At 39.7% G+C, this 22,412-nt stretch overlaps 1 protein-coding gene across 19 annotated transcripts in view; it reads right to left on the bottom strand.

Annotated features, from left to right (window-relative positions):
• Positions 1 to 16,236: 16,236 nt before the first annotated feature.
• PMS1 (PMS1 homolog 1, mismatch repair system component) overlaps positions 16,237 to 22,412 on the bottom strand; it is a 92,301-nt gene continuing 86,125 nt past the window's right edge. For 13 of the 19 annotated variants that reach the window (XR_006691102.3, XM_045367396.3, XM_045367394.3 and 10 more), the window contains 2 exons: positions 20,195 to 20,355; positions 16,237 to 16,595 (listed from right to left, as the gene is read on the bottom strand). Coding sequence is in view for 16 of the 19 variants with exons in the window: in XM_045367396.3 (XP_045223331.1) it covers positions 16,431 to 16,595; positions 20,195 to 20,355 (326 nt within the window). In the remaining 3 variants the exon portion in view is untranslated. The remainder of the gene's footprint in view (positions 16,596 to 20,194; positions 20,356 to 22,412) is intronic. The other 6 variants (XR_012421303.1, XR_012421304.1, XM_045367397.3 and 3 more) reach the window with 1 other exon arrangement.

Genomic DNA, 22,412 nt, shown 5'->3' with positions numbered 1-22,412 from the left:
CTTAAGTAGGTAAACAAAGCTGCTGGGAAGCTCGAACTGGGTGGAGCTCACAGCAGCTCAAGGAAACCTGCCTGTCTCTGTAGACTCCACCTCTGGGGACAGGGCACAGTAAACTAAGACACACAGACACCTCTGCACAGACGCAAACGACTCTGTCTGACAGCTTTGAAGAGAGCAGTGGATCTCCCAACACGGAGGTTGAGATCTGAGAAGGGACAGACTCCCTGCTCAAGCGGGTCTCTGACCCCTGAGTAGCCTAACTGGGAGACATCCCCCACTAGGGGCAGTCTGACACCCCACACCTCACAGGGAGGAGTACACCCCTGAGAGGAAGCTTCCAAAGCAAGAATCAGACAGGTACACTCGCTGTTCAGAAATATTCTATCTTCTGCAGCCTCTGCTGCTGATACCCAGGCAAACAGGGTCTGGAGTGGACCTCAAGCAATCTCCAACAGACCTACAGCTGAGGGTCCTGACTGTTAGAAGGAAAACTATCAAACAGGAAGGACACCTACTACACCAAAACCCCATCAGTACATCACCATCATCAAAGACCAGAGGCAGATAAAACCACAAAGATGGGGAAAAAGCAGGGCAGAAAAGCTGGAAATTCAAAAAATAAGAGCGCATCTCCCCCGGCAAAGGAGCGCAGCTCATCGCCAGCAACGGATCAAAGCTGGACGGAGAATGACTTTGACGAGATGAGAGAAGAAGGCTTCAGTCCATCAAATTTCTCAGAGCTAAAGGAGGAATTACGTACCCAGTGCAAAGAAACTAAAAATCTTGAAAAAAAAGTGGAAGAATTGATGGCTAGAGTAATTAATGCAGAGAAGGTCCTAAACGAAATGAAAGAGATGAAAACCATGACACGAGAAATACGAGACAAATGCACAAGCTTCAGTAACCGACTCGATCAACTGGAAGAAAGAGTATCAGCGATTGAGGATCAAATGAATGAAATGAAGCGAGAAGAGAAACCAAAAGAAAAAAGAAGAAAAAGAAATGAACAAAGCCTGCAAGAAGTATGGGATTATGTAAAAAGACCAAATCTACGTCTGATTGGGGTGCCTGAAAGTGAGGGGGAAAATGGAACCAAGTTGGAAAACACTCTTCAGGATATCATCCAGGAGAACTTCCCCAACCTAGTAGGGCAGGCCAACATTCAAATCCAGGAAATACAGAGAACGCCACAAAGATACTCCTCGAGAGAGCAACTCCAAGACACATAATTGCCAGATTTACCAAAGTTGAAATGAAGGAAAAAATCTTAAGGGCAGCCAGAGAGAAAGGTCGGGTTACCCACAAAGGGAAGCCCATCAGACTAACAGCAGATCTCTCAGCAGAAACTCTATAAGCCAGAAGAGAGTGGGGGCCAATATTCAACATTCTTAAAGAAAAGAATTTTAAACCCAGAATTTCATATCCAGCCAAACTAAGTTTCATAAGTGAAGGAGAAATAAAATCCTTTACAGATAAGCAAATGCTTAGAGATTTTGTCACCACTAGGCCTGCCTTACAAGAGACCCTGAAGGAAGCACTCAACATGGAAAGGAACAACCAGTACCAGCCATTGCAAAAACATGCCAAAATGTAGAGACCATTGAGGTTAGGAAGAAACTGCATCAACTAATGAGCAAAATAACCAGTTAATATCATAATGGCAGGATCAAGTTCACACATAATAATATTAACCTTAAATGTAAATGGACTAAATGCTCCAATTAAAAGACACAGACTGGCAAACTGGATAAAGAGTCAAGACCCATCAGTCTGCTGTATTCAGGAGACCCACCTCACACGCAGAGACATACATAGGCTCAAAATAAAGGGATGGAGGAAGATTTACCAAGCAAATGGAGAACAAAAAAAAGCAGGGGTTGCAATCCTAGTCTCTGATAAAACAGACTTTAAACCATCAAAGATCAAAAGAGACAAAGAAGGCCATTACATAATGGTAAAGGGATCAATTCAACAGGAAGAGCTAACTATCCTAAATATATATGCACCCAATACAGGAGCACCCAGATCCATCAAGCAAGTCCTTAGAGACTTACAAAGAGACTTAGACTCCCATACAATAATAATGGGAGACTTCAACACTCCACTGTCAACATTAGACAGATCAACGAGACAGAAAGTTAACAAGGATATCCAGGAATTGAACTCATCTCTGCAGCAAGCAGACCTAATAGACATCTATAGAACTCTCCACCCCAAATCAACAGAATATACATTCTTCTCAGCACCACATCATACTTACTCCAAAATTGACCACGTAATTGGAAGTAAAGCACTCCTCAGCAAATGTACAAGAACAGAAATTATAACAAACTGTCTCTCAGACCACAGTGCAATCAAACTAGAACTCAGGACTAAGAAACTCACTCAAAACCGCTCAACTACATGGAAACTGAACAACCTGCTCCTGAATGACTACTGGGTACATAACGAAATGAAGGCAGAAATAAAGATGTTCTTTGAAACCAATGAGAACAAAGATACAACATACCAGAATCTCTGGGACACATTTAAAGCAGTGTGTAGAGGGAAATTTATAGCACTAAATGCCCACAAGAGAAAGCAGGAAAGGTGTAAAATTGACACTCTAACATCGCAATTAAAAGAACTAGAGAAGCAAGAGCAAACACATTCGAAAGCTAGCAGAAGGCAAGAAATAACTAAGATCAGAGCAGAACTGAAGGAGATAGAGACACAAAAAACCCTCCAAAAAATCAATGAATCCAGGAGTTGGTTTTTTGAAAAGATCAACAAAATTGACAGACCACTAGCCAGACTAATAAAGAAGAAAAGAGAGAAGAATCAAATCGACGCAATTAAAAATGATCAAGGGGATATCACCACCGACCCCACAGAAATACAAACTACCATCAGAGAATACTATAAACACCTCTACGCAAATAAACTGGAAAATCTAGAAGAAATGGATAATTTCCTGGACACTTACACTCTTCCAAGACTAAACCAGGAAGAAGTTGAATCCCTGAATAGACCAATAGCAGGCTCTGAAATTGAGGCAACAATTAATAGCCTACCAACCAAAAAAAGTCCAGGACCAGATGGATTCACAGCTGAATTCTACCAGAGGTACAAGGAGGAGTTGGTACCATTCCTTCTGAAACTATTCCAAGCAATAGAAAAAGAGGGAATCCTCCCTAACTCATTTTATGAGGCCAACATCATCCTGATACCAAAGCCTGGCAGAGACACAACAAAAAAAGAGAATTTTAGACCAATATCCCTGATGAACATCGATGCAAAAATCCTCAATAAAATACTGGCAAACCGGATTCAGCGACACATCAAAAAGCTTATCCACCATGATCAAGTGGGCTTCATCCCTGGGATGCAAGGCTGGTTCAACATTCGCAAATCAATAAACATAATCCAGCATATAAACAGAACCAAAGACAAGAACCACATGATTATCTCAATTGATGCAGAAAAGGCGTTTGACAAAATTCAACAGCCCTTCATGCTAAAAACGCTCAATAAATTCGGTATTGATGGAACGTACCTCAAAATAATAAGAGCTATTTATGACAAACCCACAGCCAATATCATACTGAATGGGCAAAAACTGGAAAAATTCCCTTTGAAAACTGGCACAAGACAGGGATGCCCTCTCTCACCACTCCTATTCAACATAGTGTTGGAAGTTCTGGCTAGGGCAATCAGGCAAGAGAAAGAAATCAAGGGTATTCAGTTAGGAAAAGAAGAAGTTAAATTGTCCCTGTTTGCAGATGACATGATTGTATATTTAGAAAACCCCATTGTCTCAGCCCAAAATCTCCTTAAGCTGATAAGCAACTTCAGCAAAGTCTCAGGATACAAAATTAATGTGCAAAAATCACAAGCATTCTTATACACCAGTAACAGACAAACAGAGAGCCAAATCAGGAATGAACTTCCATTCACAATTGCTTCAAAGAGAATAAAATACCTAGGAATCCAACTTACAAGGGATGTAAAGGACCTCTTCAAGGAGAACTACAAACCACTGCTCAGTGAAATAAAAGAGGACACAAACAAATGGAAGAACATACCATGCTCATGGATAGGAAGAATCAATATCGTGAAAATGGCCATACTGCCCAAGGTTATTTATAGATTCAATGCCATCCCCATCAAGCTACCAATGAGTTTCTTCACAGAATTGGAAAAAACTGCTTTAAAGTTCATATGGAACCAAAAAAGAGCCCGCATCTCCAAGACAATCCTAAGTCAAAAGAACAAAGCTGGAGGCATCACGCTACCTGACTTCAAACTATACTACAAGGCTACAGTAACCAAAACAGCATGGTACTGGTACCAAAACAGAGATATAGACCAATGGAACAGAACAGAGTCCTCAGAAATAATACCACACATCTACAGCCATTTGATCTTTGACAAACCTGAGAGAAACAAGAAATGGGGAAAGGATTCCCTATTTAATAAATGGTGCTGGGAAAATTGGCTAGCCATAAGTAGAAAGCTGAAACTGGATCCTTTCCTTACTCCTTATACGAAAATTAATTCAAGATGGATTAGAGACTTAAATGTTAGACCTAATACCATAAACATCCTAGAGGAAAACCTAGGTAGTACCATTCAGGACATAGGCATGGGCAAAGATTTCATGTCTAAAACACCAAAAGCAACGGCAGCAAAAGCCAAAATTGACAAATGGGATCTCATTAAACTAAAGAGCTTCTGCACAGCAAAAGACACTACCATCAGAGTGAACAGGCAACCTACAGAATGGGAAAAAATTTTTGCAATCTACTCATCTGACAAAGGGCTAATATCCAGAACCTACAAAGAACTCAAACAAATTTACAAGAAAAAAACAAACAACCCCATCAAAAAGTGGGCAAAGGATATGAACAGACATTTCTCAAAAGAAGACATTCATACAGCCAACAGACACATGAAAAAATGCTCATCATCACTGGCCATCAGAGAAATGCAAATCAAAACCACAATGAGATACCATCTCACACCAGTTAGAATGGCGATCATTAAAAAGTCAGGAAACAACAGGTGCTGGAGAGGATGTGGAGAATTAGGAACACTTTTACACTGTTGGTGGGATTGTAAACTAGTTCAACCATTATGGAAAACAGTATGGCGATTCCTCAAGGATCTAGAACTAGATGTACCATATGACCCAGCCATCCCATTACTGGGTATATACCCAAAGGATTATAAATTATGCTGCTATAAAGACACATGCACACGTATGTTTATTGCAGCACTATTCACAATAGCAAAGACTTGGAATCAACCCAAATGTCCATCAGTGACAGATTGGATTAAGAAAATGTGGCACATATACACCATGGAATACTATGCAGCCATAAAAAAGGATGAGTTTGAGTCCTTTGTAGGGACTTGGATGCAGCTGGAATCCATCATTCTTAGCAAACTATCGCAAGAACAGAAAACCAAACACCGCATGTTCTCACTCATAGGTGGGAACTGAACAGTGAGATCACTCGGACTCAGGAAGGGGAACATCACACACGGGGGCCTATCATGGGGAGGGGGGAGGGGGGAGGGATTGCATTGGGAGTTATACCTGATGTAAATGACGAGTTGATGGGTGCAGTACAGCAACATGGCACAAGTATACATATGTAACAAACCTGCACGTTATGCACATGTACCCTACAACTTAAAGTATAATAATAATAAATAAATTTAAAAAAAATAAAATAAAATAAAATAAAATAAAATAAAAAAATGTGACCTTCCCTAATTGTACTATAATTTATGCAGATAGATGCAAATTGAGTCAACTGTAATGCCTATGATGTCCTGAAAATTTATATATACAGTCATCTCTTGGTATGCCCAGGGGATTAGTTCCAGTACCAATCCACATACCAGATACTAACCCACAGATGCTAAAGTCCCTTATAATAAAATGGCAGAGTATTTGCATATAACATATGTATATACCCCTATACAGTTTAAATCATTCCTATATTACTTATAATGGCTAATACAATGTATACTATGTAGTTTTTATATTTAATTTTTTATTTATATTTTTTATTGTTGTATTGTTACTTTTTACTGCCTTTTTTTTCCCCAAATGTTTTGATTTGCAGTTAGTTGAACTTACAAATGCAGAACCCATGTTTAGAGAGGGCCAGCTGTACATATAAAAGCAAGCACAAGGATGGCTGGCAAGATGGACGAACAGGAACAGCTCCAGTCTGCAGCTCCTAGCAAGATCAACACAGAAGGCAGGTGATTTCTGCATTTCCAACTGAGGTACCTGACTCATTTCATTGGGACTGGTTAGAAAGTGGGTACAGCCTATGGAGGGCGAGCCAAAGCAGGGTGGGGCATTGCCTCACCCGGGAAGCACAAGGGGTCAGGGGACTCTCTCCCCTAGCCAAAGAAAGCCTTGAGGGATTATGCTGTGAGGAACAGTGTACTCTGGCCCAGATACTATGCTTTTCCCATGGTCTTCACAAACTGCAGATCAGAAGATTCCCTTGTGTGCCTACGTCATCAGGGCCCTGGGTTTCATGCACAAAACTGGGCGGCTGTTTGGGTAGACACCGAGCTAGCTGCAGTTTTTTTTTTTTTTTTTTCGTATCCCCAGTGGTACCTGGAATGCCAATGAGACAGAACCATTCAATCCCCTGGAAAGGGGGCTGAAGCCAGGGAGCCAAGTGGTCTAACTCAGTGGATCCTAGCCCCACAGAGACCAGCAAGCTAAGATCCACTGGTTCGAAATTCCGGCTGCCAGCACAGCAGTCTGAAGTCGACCTGGGACACCTGAACTCGGTGCTGGGAGGGGTGACCACCATTACTGGGACTTGAGTAGGCAATTTTCCTCTCACAGTGTAAACAAAGCCACCAGGAAGTTCGAACTGGGCAGAGCCCACCGCAACTCAGCAAAGCCACTGTAGCCAGATTGCCTCTCTAGATTCTTCCTCTCTGGGCAGGGCATCTCTGAAAGAAAGGCAGCAGCCTCAGTCAGGGGCTTAGAGACATAACTCCCATCTCCCTGAGAGAAGGGGTGGCTCTGGGTGCAGCTTCAGCAGACTTAAACATTCCTGCCTACCAGCTCTGAAGAAAGCAGCAGATCTCCCAGCACAGCACTCGAGCTCTGCTAATGGACAAACTGCCTCCTCAAGTGGGTCTCTGACCCCTGTGCCTCCTGACTAATAGATACCTCCCAGCAGGGATCAACAGACACGTCATACAGGAGAGTTCTGGCTGCAACTGGCAGGTGCCCCTCTGGGACAAAGCTTCCAGAGGAAGGAACAGGCAGAAATTTTTGCTGTTCTGCAATTTTTGCTGTTCTGCAGCCTCTGCTGGTGATACCCATGCAAACAGGGTCTGGAGTGGACCTCCAGCAAATTCCAGCAGACCTGCAGCAGAGGGGCCTGACTGTTAGAAGGAAAACTAACAAACAGAAAGGAATAGCATTAACATCAACAAAAAGGATGTCCACACAGAAACCCCACCCGAAAGTCACCAACATCAAAGACCAAAGGTAGATAAATCTATGAAGATGAGAAAAACCCAACCCCTTTTGGCTGAAAATTCCAAAAACCAAAACACCTCTTCTCCTGCAAAGGATCACAACTCCTTGCAAGCAAGGGAACAAAACTGGACGGAGAATGAGTTTGACAAATTGACAGAAGTAGGTTTCAGAAGGTGGGTAATAATCAACTCCTCTGAGCTAAAGGAGCATGTTCTAATGCAATGCACAGAAGCTAAGAACCTTGAAAAAAGGTTAGAGGAATTGCTAACTAGAAATATCAGTTTAGAGAAGAACATAAAGGACCTCTTCAAGGAGAACTACAAACCACTGCTCAAGGAAATAAGAGAGGACACAAACAAATGGAAAAACATTCCATGCTCATGGATAGGAAGAATCAATATCATGAAAATGGCCATACTGCCCAAAGAAATTTATAGATTCAATGCTATCCCCATCAAGCTACCACTGAGTTTCTTCACAGAATTGGAAAAAAATACTTTAAAGTTCATATGGAACCAAAAAAGAGCCTGCATTGCCAAGACAATCCCAAGCCAAAAGAACAAAGCTGGAGGCATCACACTACCTGACTTCAAACTATGCTACAAAGCTACAGTAACCAAAACAGCATGGTACTGTTACCAAAACAGAGATATAGACCAATGGAACAGAACAGAGCCCTCAGCATCTCTTTCTCCACACAGCCTATTTATCTGGCTAGTTTGTACTTTTTATACAATGGCAGACTCAGGGTAGACTGACTTCTTACAAGGTGACTAGCTTCCCCATAGATACCATTTCAAGATAGCCAGGAAGGCTGCAAGGTTTCTATGACTTAGTCTTGGAAGTTGCATAGCATTACACCTGTTATAATCTAATGGGCAAAGTAATCATAAACTAACCCAGATTCAAGGGAGTGGAGGAACAGATCCCACCTCTTCACAAGGGGTATGCCTGTGTGTACAATAAAGAAATGATGGCGGATCCAGCTACCTCATAATATTTTTGAGATATATAAATCTGATTTTCTAAATAAAGAATGATGCCCCAAGAGAAAACATAAACCTGACTTCCCAAAGAGAATAGAGAGCCATAAGCAGATTCATTAATCTGATTATTTTATTTTCAGTACACATCTGCATTAAAAATCTATCTGTATTCTATTTCAGGAATCTAGTGCATCAGGATTATGTGCACTCTTGTTAATCCAAGTGTAATCCCTGAACCAGCAGCATCAGCATCACCAGGGAACTTTCCAGGAATGCAGAATATCAGACTCTACCCCAGACCTACTTAATCAGAGATGCCCAGAGAGATTTATATGCATATTAAAGTTGGAGTATACTCATATACTAGCATAAACAGAGTATCCTCAAACTCATAATAAAGAAACCTAAAAAACATGAAGTACTGTCCTGTCAACTTTAGGGATGGAGGATCAGACATTTTATTTTGTTTTTAAAGGGGGAATACAGCTAAAACTGAATTGCTTCAGTAGTCTTTGACAATTTAAAAGCTGAATGTGTATGTGTGGCTGGGAATCTTGTTTTCATCTGGGATCAAGAATTATTACTATGTATATGAGGAAGCGTTTCTTCTACAACAGCTATTGACCAAGAAAACTAAGGAGAAAAGACCAAAAAAGAGTGCAAATAACTTCAAAATAGATAACAAGTATCATACATATTTAGTAATGTACATGTAAAAATGTAGATTGTTTTTGCTATTGTTATTAGTGAATTACTTAAAATATATTTTTGACAGTACAGCATCACTGTCTTGCAAGTTAAGCTGCTATAATTTACCAGTGTCTCGAGGTAAAATTAAAGCCAGTTTAAAAACAAAAATGCCTTTTTAAAGAAATAACATGAAAACATACCATTTTTTCCCATAAATATGTTCAATCCATTCACAATTTCTTGCCTATTTCTTAATTCATCTTGCATTTCTATCATCTAAATTACAAAACATAACTAAAATACCTATTTAGGTATTTAAGAAATTTAAGAATTTAAGAAAGTTCTTAAATATCAAATAAGTTCAAAATTAAAGATCATTTTAAATTACCAGTCATTATTTTGTCTTATTAAGCATCTGGGTGTAAACGTTAACTAGAAAATTATATTTGAATATTTAAGTTCTTTATAAATTCAAAAAATATTTAATTTAAGGAACAACTAGAAACTTTTAAGTTGGTTTCCAAGAGGGTGCTGCAGACCCATATAGATTAACAATACTACATAAACTCACCAAAACATTTATATTATATTGCTCTTATTTTGTTTCCTCTAGAGGGCAAGGAATGTCTTCTCTCTATATTCTCTGTTCAGTAGTACTGAGTGCCGTAATGATAAATATCACTGAATAAACTAAGAAATGTAGCTATAACTAAAGGAGATAGAGATGAAGGAGTTTGTTATAGTGATTTTGTGTCCAACTAAAGCAAAGTGGAGGAAGTCTATCCCTACCGGCTTTAGTTTAAAAGATTTTATGAAAAAGTGAGCTAGTTCAGAGGTATTTAAATGTTTAATAGTAGACATAAGTAAGGGAAAATAGGTTGTTCCAAATCCTGACATTCAGAAAAAAAAAAAAAAAATCAGGACAAAACAAAATAACAGAACATTAGAAATGGTTGTGTACTTGGAGATCAAGTTCAGCATCTTAATTTCAGAGATGAAGAAATGGATGTCTATAACAGCATAGTCAGGTTGAGATCTTCTAAGCCCTGGTGTGTTTTATGTCTGGTAGATTTTAGTAAAAGTCAGTAAGAAATACAGGCTTATAGAAATTGACTTGAGATTGATTGTTAGGGGAACTTTGATACATGAGATAGAGTAGTGGTTCTCCAAGTGTGGCTCCTCGACAAGTAGCAAAAGCCTGGAAACTTACTAGAAGTGAAATTTTTCAATCCCACCCCAGACCATCAAGATTAGGAATTGTGGGCATAGCATCTAACACTCAGTGCTTAATAAGCTCTCCAGGTGATTCTGATGTATGCTCAAAGTTGATAACCACTGGGACAGAATTTTTAATAGCTAGAGAAAATAGCTCTACATTAACTTGCAGTGTTTTAAGGAGGAATAAAAATTGTGACCAAAAATCAAGTAAGCAGAGAAAACCTCTAAGAGCAGTTGTGAGAGTCCAATAGTGTGTTGCTAGTGTGGGAAAAAAAAAACCAAATGAACCTTGGGACCCCCAAAATAAGCAAAGGAAAAAGTCAAGCTGAGAATTATAATACGTCAGACAAACCTGCCTCCCATTTTATTCCTAAATAAGACAGCTACAAAGAGTTTTAAAAGTTATGTATCTCCCTCATATTTTGCCCACAAGAAAATTTCTTGTGAGACTCAAGATCTTTACCCTGAAACAGTTCTGCTGAATTTCACACTGGCAATGGAAACTGAAAGCTTATCCTCACAGGTTTCAGACAGAAAGTCATCCTTCTGCTCACCTGAGACAAATGCCTGATTGCTTCTTCTGCCCTACTGTTTATATAAAAATGGAGATTCACTGAGCCAGATTAAATTGCATATTCAATGAAAGGCTGATCAAGGACTCAAAAGACTGCAACCTTTGTCTCTTGTCTACCTATGACCTGGAGGCCCCTTGCTTCAAGTTGTCCTGCCTTTCTGGACTGAACCAATGTACATCTTACGCATATTGATTGATGTCTCATGTCTCCCTAAAATGTATGAAAGCAAGCTGTACCCTCACCACTTTTGGGCACATGTCGTAAGGACCTTCTGAGGCTGTGTCACAAGCGTGTCGTTAACCTAGGCAAAATAAACTTTCTAAATTGAGATACGTTCTCAGATACTTTTGGGTTCATACTAGTTATTACTGGAAACAGTGAAGAAGGCTTTAAAAATAAAACTGATCAAGTTTAGGTGAGATTAAATGAAAGCTCTAGAATAAAGTTGTGAACTCCAAAAATCTGAGACAGGTCTCAGTTAATTTAGAAAGAATGTCACTTTCTGACAGGCCCAGGAGCCCCAAGTTTATGTTGGAACCTCAAAGAGGAATTCATCCAGCTCATAGGTATTTGATGGTACAAATCCATGGCTGGGCTTGGCTTTAAAAAAATTTTATCTGAGATTCCTTCTATGAAACAAAGTTCCATCAAAGCCAATTTAAAAGCCTACGTAAAAACAAATAATTATTCTTGCTGCACTGTATACAAATAATCAGAACAAGTATAATAAAGCAAACTCAGTTCTACCATGATTTGTCTTTAATAAAAATGGGAAACTGGAGAAAAATTATGTTTCAAAAACTACAGTACGCCTGTTGTTAGATTCTAGTCTTGCCTAATGTTTTTCAACTTTTATTATTTTCTACAATTTGGACAGATTTTTCTATTTTGCAGGCTACAAGACTACAAAATAATGTTTTCAATTTTTTTCCTTCTTTCTCCCCATTTTTCCTAATTTGCAGTCACTGCAAACTAAGCTGTGCTTTCGTAAAGCCCTGCAAAGTGAAGCTAGACAACTTAAACTTCAGAAGAAAATAACAGCAACCTACTTACAAACATAAGCCACTTTCATACCTGCCTACAGATGTATGGACTTCAGAGTAATGAGGCCTATATAGATTTTCCAGGATTGTTCTTTTGTTTATTGTTTTTCTGCCTTCCTCCCCTTCTTTTATCTTCATAGGACATGAGACTTCACAAACCTGCTAAAAATGAGCTTTCCTAATAACTCAGGATCTACTCATCTAGGAATAAACCATCCTAGCCATGAGAGATCACAGGAAACCTGAGACCAGAAACTAGTTTTCTTCTAAAGTGTTTTCTCCAAAAGATTTTAAAAATGAAAGGGGGGAAATGTGAAAGGAAAATAAATCTTGGGGCCTGCAAATCACTAAACTAAAGGGAAAAGTCAAGGTGGGAACTGCTTAGAAACAACCTGCCTCCCATTCTAGTCAGTCACCCCTCTGCTTACAGAGATAAATGCATATCCGATTGCCTCCTTTGGAGAACCCTTTGGAGATGCCAATCAGGTATGCATTTATTTCAGTGAGCACAGGGGTGACTGAACAGAATGGGAGGCAGGTTGGTCCTAAGCACTTCCCAACTTGACTTTTCCCTTTAGCTTAGTGATTTAGGGGCCCCAAGATTTATTTTCGTTTCACAAGGTTAACAGTTAACTCTGGATTATCTATGCTTGTAAAGGGAGAAAGCAGGTGACAATCTCAAGTCATTTTTTATTTGGCTTTGCAGTAGAATTTGATTTTTTTTTCAGGACTTATCTTTGTTTATGGTAATACAAACATTTAAAGTGGAACTAGTAGAGCACTAGATTAGCTGTGTGTGCTCACGTATGTCATGTCATCACTTTGGGCTTCTACTTTCTCATCTGTAAAATTAGTTGGCTCACCTCAAGATTATTTTTAGCCACTATAAATCCATGAACATTGGCTTGCCCGAAATGCTTCACTCCAAGAACAAGTCTAGTCATTTAAATATCTTAGTATCATTATTGGTATCTTAATTGGCCTGGTAACTTTGGTTAAGTTAGTGATCAACATTTGGGGTCCCCAAATGTGTTATTTCCTTTGCATTAATTAGGTACTGTAAAGAGTGTGAAACAAAAATAAAAACTTGGGACCCAATTCACTATGCCAAACAGAAAAAATTAAGCTGAAAGCTGAGTCATCCAAGAAACTGCCCTTCCTTTGTTCCTAAGCAGATAGCTACAGATAAAACGTTAAACATCTCCACAGGTAGCTACTCTATGTTCACCTTATCTTATGTAAAATGTGAATTTACTGAGCGTCAGACAATACACTGACTATTCCTTTACCTGCTCCTTTTCTTTTGCAACATGTGGATTCAGTAATGTGACCATATCCTCCCTCCTTCCCCTCCAGCCTACCTTTCCGCATTAAATACTGAAGCTCTCAAAATCATCTTTGGAAAAGGCACACAGACCTGTCTCCCGGGTATGTCCTTAATTTTGACAAAATAAACTTCTAAATTTATTGAGACCTATCTCAGATGTTTTTTGGTTTACAAGAGTTAAATCTATGTTTGGTTTTCAGTGCAGACCCAAGCCCAAGTTTATTTAGTGGCTTCTGCTCCCTCCTGCCCTAAAAAAACCACACACACACCCCAAAAAATGCTGGAGGAAGCTTGCAAACATAAGAACATGAGATGAAAATAAAACAGGAAAGAATTTGGAGAGGAAAAAATGGCTCTATTTACACTTTTAGTTGAGAAATGCGGGCTGTGCTGGGTTGGGCTGCAATTCCCACAACCTGAGCCACAAAATCTGGATAAAATCACAGAGAATCACGTAGCCAATGAAAGTAACAAAAATCCGTTCATCTGAATACAGGTCTAACATTTTTCGGTAGGTTAAATATCTAAAACCTCCCAGGCCTGGCCAGACCTAAGATGGCTACCTTCCCAGCAAAATGGCCATCCAAGAGGGGCCTGCAGGTCTGACTTCCATAAGGCTTTGGGTCAGCCCTGTGGCTACAGCCAAGGCTGGGATCCTAAGCAACATACTTGGGTCTAAAGAGCACTTTAGAACTCGTACCTTAAGAGTCCTTCTCCCAGGCCAAGGACTCTGGCAACCCAGCCTAAAGAGGCAAATGGATAACTTGGGGTCAGGCTTTCCTTTTCCTTCGGATCTCCTCGCCTCGCCCTTAATTTCGGGTAAGCCTCCCAGGCCGCAGCGGGCGTTAACTCCATTCTGGGAGCCAGGGTTTCCCTGTCGCCGCTCCCAGCTCCAGCATTTGGTCCGCGGGTGGTGCTGGGGCTGTTGCAAGGATTTGTGGATGGGAGCGCAGCGGGAGACTGCCGGGCTTCTGCGTGGTTGCTGGGCTTCCCTTAGCCTGATGAACCAGGATTGGTCCGTGGGGCGACACTAGACCCTCACCTGAAGCCCATTTCTGTTCTGCAAAAAGCTGATTCACGCCAGTCTGCTACTCCAGTCACCATTAGGAAAAAGTTGCTGGCCAGGTGCAGTGGGTAATACCAACACTTTGGGAGGCTGAGGCGGGTCAATCGCTTGAGGTCAGGAACTCCAGACCAGCCTGGCCAACATGATGAAATCCCGTCTCCACTAAAAATACAAAATTTAGCTGGACGTGGTGGCAGACGCCTGTAATCCCAGCTACTTGGGGGAGGCTGAGGCAGGAGAATCGTCTGAACCTGGGAGGCGCCCCACTGCACTCTAGCTTGGGTGACAAAGCGAGACTGGTCTCAAAAAAAAGTTGCAGCCTGAAGTTGATTTACTCCAGCATTCGTTAAAGTGGTGTCAGGGAGTGTTTTATACTCTGTTAACTACCTACGCTTAGTTGACCAAGTAACTCTTTAGGGCCCATTTTTCATGGCAGGCAGTATAATAGTGGTTAAGAACAGGAGCTCTGGCATTAGAATCTCAAGAGTAACCACAAGTTTAAATTAGTTGTGAACATTAAATGAGATCATCCAAGGTAAGTGCTTAGCCTGCCTAGCAAATAAGTGGTAAATACCTACTGCCATTCCTACCAACCTTTGACACAACTCATAACTGGTAAGAAAAAATGAGTTTCTTCATCTACAAGATAGTTGTAGGACCAATACAGACTATATTGGCTAAAAAATAAGTCTACAGTTTTACTTAGCGTGAGTGCAAATGATGCAAATTTCATCTTTGATAGCTTCTGTGAGCCTCTCTTCCCTCAGTTTACCCAGTTAATTTAAAAGAATTACTCCCAGAAAACTCTCCCAGAGCAGGGCCCCACATTTATAAAAGGGGTAATGGAGAGTCAAGGGAAGCATTCTTTTGGTTCATGCAGAACAGGATGATGTTGGCAGATAAAAGGCAGAATCCAGGTTTCACAATTTGTACTTAACACAAGGATCTTCGGAATTTAAAGATGATCTTTGAGAGTTATGGGAGATGGTGTGAGTGTGGAGATACCGTATCCAGTATAACATATCTTACTTTACGCAACAAATATGTTCATTAAAAATCATGTTTCAACTTTTTGTAAAGGTATTTTGGTGCACTGTGGGACCTGGTTTTTGAAGGGGCATATGTACATTAATTTTCACCTAATAGCCCGGGGCGGCAGCTCATACCTGTAATCCCAGCACTTTGGGAGGCCGAGGTGGATGGATCACCTAAGGTCAGGAGTTCGAGACCAGCCTGGCCAACATGGTGAAACCCCATCTCTACTAAAAATACAAAAATTAGCCAGGCGTGGGGTAGGCAGCCGTAATCCAAGTTACTTGGGAGGCTGAGGCAGGAGAATCGCTTGAACCTGGGAGGTGGAGGTTGCAGTGAACCAAGATCGTGCCACCGCACTCCAGCCTGGGTGACAAGAGCAAGAGTCTCCAAAAAAAAAAAAAAAAAAAAAAAAATTCACCTCAGTTTTCTGTTAAAAATCCAGTTCTTCCCATGTTCTCTGATAAAAGTTGACCCCCAAATCCAATAATTACCATATAATGAAGAGATAGCAACATCTAATCTGTTACCCCCTAAATTGAGGTTAATGGAAGAATTTCTGGTTTTCTTCTTCCTCTGAATTTCATTTTCTCATTTTCTCCCACTGTGTCTCTCCATCACACTTTAAAAAATATTGACACTGTTTGTCAGATATGCTAGTATGTGTGATGTTTGGTTTCTCCCTGCACAGAGAGGACCTAGTAAATAACCACCCAACAATACTACCTATTTTCCAATTTTGAGTCTACAACTCATAATTATGATGATGGCTGGTTCTTGAGAATAAAATGAATAGTCTATATTAGTTTATTTACATTATCTCCAATACATGGAACTTTTTTCAATATACAAACAAGTCAGTGAATCCTCATTTAAAAAATAACCATATGACACATAATACAAAGATAATTTAAAACTGGACTCATGCTGTTTTATGACAGAACCAATTTCAACGGTAACTAATCTTCTTAAACATTATTTAATCATGTAGTTTCTGGAAGATAGGTTAAATGATGAAAAAATGGGCGACCATGAACACACCCTTTAATTTCATTTCCAAACTGGTGCTTCATTCTGTAGATAATGTCTTGGATGTCCTCTTTTGATAAGTACATGGGTAACTGTCTGGATAGACGCACTGCTTCTCCCTGTCCAAAGGGAAAGTCACACATTTTACCATGATATACCCTGAAGCAGAAAACATGTTATCCTGGCAAAAAGGATAACAGAATATTGATTATTTTCATCTTATTATGAATTCACTAACAAATATTTATTAAGTATCAACTACGTTGTCAGCTCTAGGGATGTAGTGGCGAACCAAAAACCAAGACCCTTGCTCTTGTGCAATTTACATTTTAGTGCAGAGAAACAGAAAACAGACAAAAGAACATTTTAGTCAATAAATAATGCACAAAATTAAACTGGGCCACATGATAGAGTGATTGTAGAGCTGGAAAAAGATTACTTGAGGAGATAGCTTTAAGCTTGAATTTAAATAAGGAACGAGGCTGGGCGCGGTGGCTCAGGCCTGTAATCTCAACACTTTGGGAGACGAAGGCAGGAGAATTGCTTGCGGCCAGGAGTTCGAGACCAGCCTGGGCAACACTGAGACCCAGTCTCTACGAAAAAAAAAAGTTGGGCATGGTGGGGCATGCTTGTAGTCCCAACTACATGGGAGGCTGAGGCAGGAGGATCACTTGAGCCTGAAGGTCAAGACTGCAGTGAGCTGTGATCATGCCACTGCACTCCAGCTTTTGAGCAAGACCTTATCTCAAATAAACAAAAATAAATAAGAAACCTTAATGGAAAGTTCATGGGGAAAGAAAAACATCTCAGGCAGACAGAAGAGAAACTGAATGTTCAATGTGGGTGCAACATAGTTGTTCAAAAGAGAGGAACAGGAAAAGGAAATTAGGCACTCTCTAGGACAGGGTGAGGAATTGGTGTTTTGATTTACACTTGGACAAATTCTACTGAGCATTGTTGAGTCACAAAACTGTCCTGGCTGGATTCAATACAAATGTTTACTCTTACGAGCCCTCAATGACACCTGGAAATCTTATTCCTGTTTATTTAACCTTCTCTTATAGTACCTACAGCTCTTATTTTCAGATCTTTGTTACTGTACTAAAATTACCAACGCCTTCCCACAACCCCTCCACTCTCAGCAGGTAACTTCTACTCTTTCGCCACATATATCAACATGACTTCTCTCAAGTTCACCTAAAATTTCATAGGTTCTAATGATTAAGAAAAAAGTTTTTAAAAGTTTACATAAAAATTATTTTCATTTTTCCCCTTTTCCATTTTCTGCTCTTGATTCAGACAGCTTCTTCTTTCTAAACCTTATATTCATATCTTATCTTCTCTCTTGCCTTTTTGGGAACATTTCCTCTGCAAATTTTTTTTTTTTTTTTTTTGGAGACAGAGTCTTGCTCTGTTGCCCAGGCTGGAGTTCAGCGTGTATCCTCAGCTCACTGCAACTTCCACTTCCCAGTTTCAAGCAATTCTCCTGCCTCACTCAGCCTCCTGAGTAGCTGGGATTACACGTGCGCACCACCACGCCTGGCTAATTTTTGTATTTTTGGTAGAGATGGGGTTTCACCATGTTGGCCAGGCTAGTCTCAAACTCCTGACTTCAGGTGATTCACCCACCTCAGCCTCCCAAAGTGCTGGGATTACAGGCATGAGCCAGTGCACCTGGCCTCCTCTGCAATCTTTTATTGTCAGTCTTCCACCAATTCAACACAAACATGCTGAACATACTCTTTCCTTCCTTTCACTATTCACTAATATGACTTGCTGCCTACTTTTCCACTACTACACTCTTTAACCACTGGCAAATGTCGTCTATTCCTGCTACAGCAGACCCTTGAACAACACTGGTTTTTAACTGTGTGGGGGTCCACTTATACATGGATTTTTTTCCAACCCCAACTGTGATAGAAAATACAGTATCATGGGATGCGAAATCCATATATACGGAGGGCCAACTTTTCATATATGTGGGTTCTGGAGGGCTGACTGCGGGAGTTAAGCATGCTTGGATTTTAGTATCCACAGGCGGTACTGGAACCAATCCACTGAGTATACAGAAGGGCAATTGTACTTTGCCATCACGATTCTCTTCAAGGTTACTACTGTCATCTAGCAGCCATATCTGATATATCTTCTAGCAATTATTACCCTATACAGAATGTGATACTACTTAAGATTAAAATTCCTTCCTTCCTTGACTTTTACATCCACGCCTCTCTTGGTTCTTCTTTCACTTTCCTATCTTCTTCTCTGATTCATCTTATTGACCTTAAATAGAAGCATCCTTGTGGTTTAAGTTCTCTCCTTTTTTTTCTAAGCCATTTTTCTTAACACTTATACCACTGTTACCTTAACATACTGAAAGGTAAACTATTAGCAAAAAAATATTTAAAACCAGTCCCAATTACTTTTTTTCTGTTATTTCTGAAATCTTATTTCTCCCCACATTGTTCTTCCGACCCACAACTCCCTCAACCTTTAAGTTCATACTAACTCTTTCACAAGAAAATATTCCCTTGAAGTCTCTAGAAACTATCAATGTTAAGCTACCTGCACAATACGCTGGGACTTTCCACATAACAAAGCTCCTAAAGGATTCACAGAACATTACTGAATATGTTCTTCAGAAGGAGTAACAAGCAGACTTTCCTGTTAAGGAAGTCTGACCTTCAGAATACAGCAGGCACACTACCAACTGTAAACAAAAATGGCTCACTTTTAAAAAGGGAGAAAAACTTCATTAGAGTTCAGGTTTTTAAAAAAATAATACTAGCCAATCTTGTGGGATATCTAGAACAAGATATATAGACGGAAACACTATTGTTTTCCTTCTACTATCTTATACTTGGACATTTTAATGTTTATAACCTTCCTAAATCCTTTTATTTTTTTTAACCCACTATTACATTTCTCTTTTGTGGTGAATACTGTCACAAAAATGAAAATTTCCACTTATTCAAAGATTCATATCTTTCACTTACCCTTCCCTTCTACTGCTCTTGATAAGATCAGGACTTAGAATTATATTATTATACTTTTTAGACAAGTATGTGATATAAAGGTAGAATTATTTTAAATCCCTTCTAAGAGGATTATTTATGAAATGTTTTTTAAAACAGAACTTCACTGCAGAATATCTCATTTATAAGGTCTTTCCTCAATACGTACCCAAGAAAATGTTATGGTAAGAATCCATGATAGAGTTTATCACAGTCAGTCTATGATGTGAAACTTTTAATGGAGTGTCCTTTTTTATAATAGTGTTTTCCTTACAATTACATAATAAAATTTACAGAAAATATTCTACTATTTGGAAATAATTTACTATTTTAAGAAATAAGTATCTTAAAGTCTGGCCAATCTATAATACCTCTATATATAGAATCAGCAGCAGTACCCAAGCTTTTTGGCACCAGGGACCGGTTTCGTGGAAGACAGTTTTTCCACAGTTGGCAGGTGGGGATGGTTTCAGGAAATTGTTCCACAAGAAGTGCACAACCTAGATCCCTCGCATGCACAGTTCACAATAGGGTTTGTGCTTCCATGAGAATCTAATGCTGCCACTGATCTGACAGAAGGTGGAGCTCAGGTGGTGATGCCCGCTGGCAGGCTGCTCACCTCCTGCTGGGTGGCCTGGTTCCTAACTGGCTTGGCCTAGGATTTGGGACCCCTGTATACACTAACATATATATAAAATAATGCATACCTCTAAATAACTTATCACTTTGCGAGGTCTACATTCATAAACTTCCTTTGCATTTTTGTTTAATATAGCATTAAGAATTTCTTTTAAATCTGCTACTCCATAGAATGGGAGACAATTAGCCATTCCTTCTATTTCCAAGTAATTTTCAGTAATTGAAACTCCTGAAAGAAAACACACACACACACACACACACATAGTTAAGTTTATATTCCAGAACATGTCCATTAAAAACAAAAATTGCTGCTAAAACATTTGGTGAACCCTCATTAGAATTTAATATAGTCAGACAAAGTTTTGTTCCTTAGTTGGAGAACAAACAGTAATTTCCCATAGGATCTCACATTAAGTCATAAGTGCTCATTGACACCACATGTGCTTTATATAATTTAATTTAATCCCAGTTATTGCTGTTCTGTTCCTTACATTTGTTTAGATCATTTCTTGCTTTGGAGAGAAAACGGAGTCCCATGATATTTATGAAAATAAAACTGGTTTAAGTGTTTTAACAACTGCTGCTCTTCAAATTCTACCCTACCATTTTAATATCTAAATGCCTGAATTATTTCTGTGATTTTAAGTTACAAATTATAAAAACAGTCACATAGTAATTTATGGAGATATTATTAATTAGAAGAAAATACTGTTTGTTCAAAATATTTTAATAGGACAAATAAAACTGACATGTTAAATGTTACTTAAATTACTCCTAGTAATTAAAATAAAACTAAATGGCTGGGCACAGTGGCTCACACCTGCAATCCTAGCACTTTGGGAGGCCGAGGCAGGCACGTCACGACATTAGGAGTTTGAGACCAGCCTGGCCAACATGGTAAGACCCCGTCTCTACCAAAAATACAAAAAAAAATTAGATGGGTGTGGTGGTACGTGCCTGTGGTCCCAGCTACTAGGGAAGCTGAGATGGGAGGATCACTTGATCCTGGGAGGCAGAGGTTGCAGTCAGCTGAGATTGTGCCACTGCACTCCAGCCTGGGTGACAGAGTGAGAATCCATCTCAAAAAATAAAATAAAACTAAAAACTAGCTACAGGATTGGACGTATAACTGGGTACATAATCCATAACAGCACATATTTCAAGGCATCAGATTTGGCTTTAGAATGCATGTTTTTGGAAAATGGCAGAGATTTGTCTTCTTTGGCTGTATCTGTATAACAGTGTTCTTTCATGAAGTTCACATAATGCTACCTGGAATTAAAAGAAAAGAGACAGTCCAATCTTGGATAAGTAGTAGCTATCAATGGATTAATTTTAAAAAAGAGATGTGATATAACTTGAAGTTTCAGATCCTGAGACTTCAATAATCCAATCCCTTACCTGTTCCCAATTACAGACTAGATCCTTGACCTGGTTGGCAGATGCAGTGCTGGTAGACTATAGAGACGGTATCCTAAACATTTTTCCCAGAGAATAATATATAATATTATATTATCAAGCATTAAGGGATGAGATACAGAGATCAATGAAGTGAGATGCTATGGTTTAGATGTGTGTCCCTTCCAAATCTCATGTCAAAATGTGACCTCTACTATTAAAGGTGGGCCTAGTGGGAGGGTCATGGGGCAGATCCATCATGGCTTGGTGCCATCCCCATGGTAATAAGTGAGGTCTCTGTGGTAGTTCACACAAGAGTTGGTTGTTTAAAAGAGCCTGGCATCTCTCTCTTGCTCCCTCTTTTGCCATGTGACATGCTGGCTCCTTGTTGCCTTCTGCCATGATTGTAAGCTTCCTGAGACCCTTACCAGAAGTAGATGCTAGCACTATGCTTCATGTACAGCTTGCAGAACCATGAGCCAAATAAACCTCATTTCTTTATACATTACCTAGTCTCAGGTATTCTTTTATAGCAACATAAATGAACTAACACAGAAAATTAGTACTGAGGAGTGGGGCACTGCTATAGATAACTGAAGATGTAGAAGTGGTTTTGGAGCTGGGTAAGAGCAGAGGTTGGAAGAGTTTGAAAGCTCAGAAGATGACAGGAAGATGAGGGAAAGTTTGGAACTTCTTAGAAACTGGTTAAATGGTTGTGACTAAAATGCTGATAGAAATATGGACAGTAAAAGGCTGACACAGTCTCAGATGATATTGAGGAATTTATTGGAAACTGGAGTAAAGGTCACCCTTTTTATGTCCCCGCAAGGATTCTGGCTGCACTGTGTCCATGCCCTAGGGCAAGCTTGTCTAACCTGTGGTCTGTGG

Source organism: Macaca fascicularis, chromosome 12 (assembly GCF_037993035.2).
Source record: "Macaca fascicularis isolate 582-1 chromosome 12, T2T-MFA8v1.1".
Classification (NCBI taxonomy): Eukaryota; Metazoa; Chordata; class Mammalia; order Primates; family Cercopithecidae; genus Macaca; species Macaca fascicularis.
This window is presented reverse-complemented; position numbering and strand designations above follow the sequence as displayed.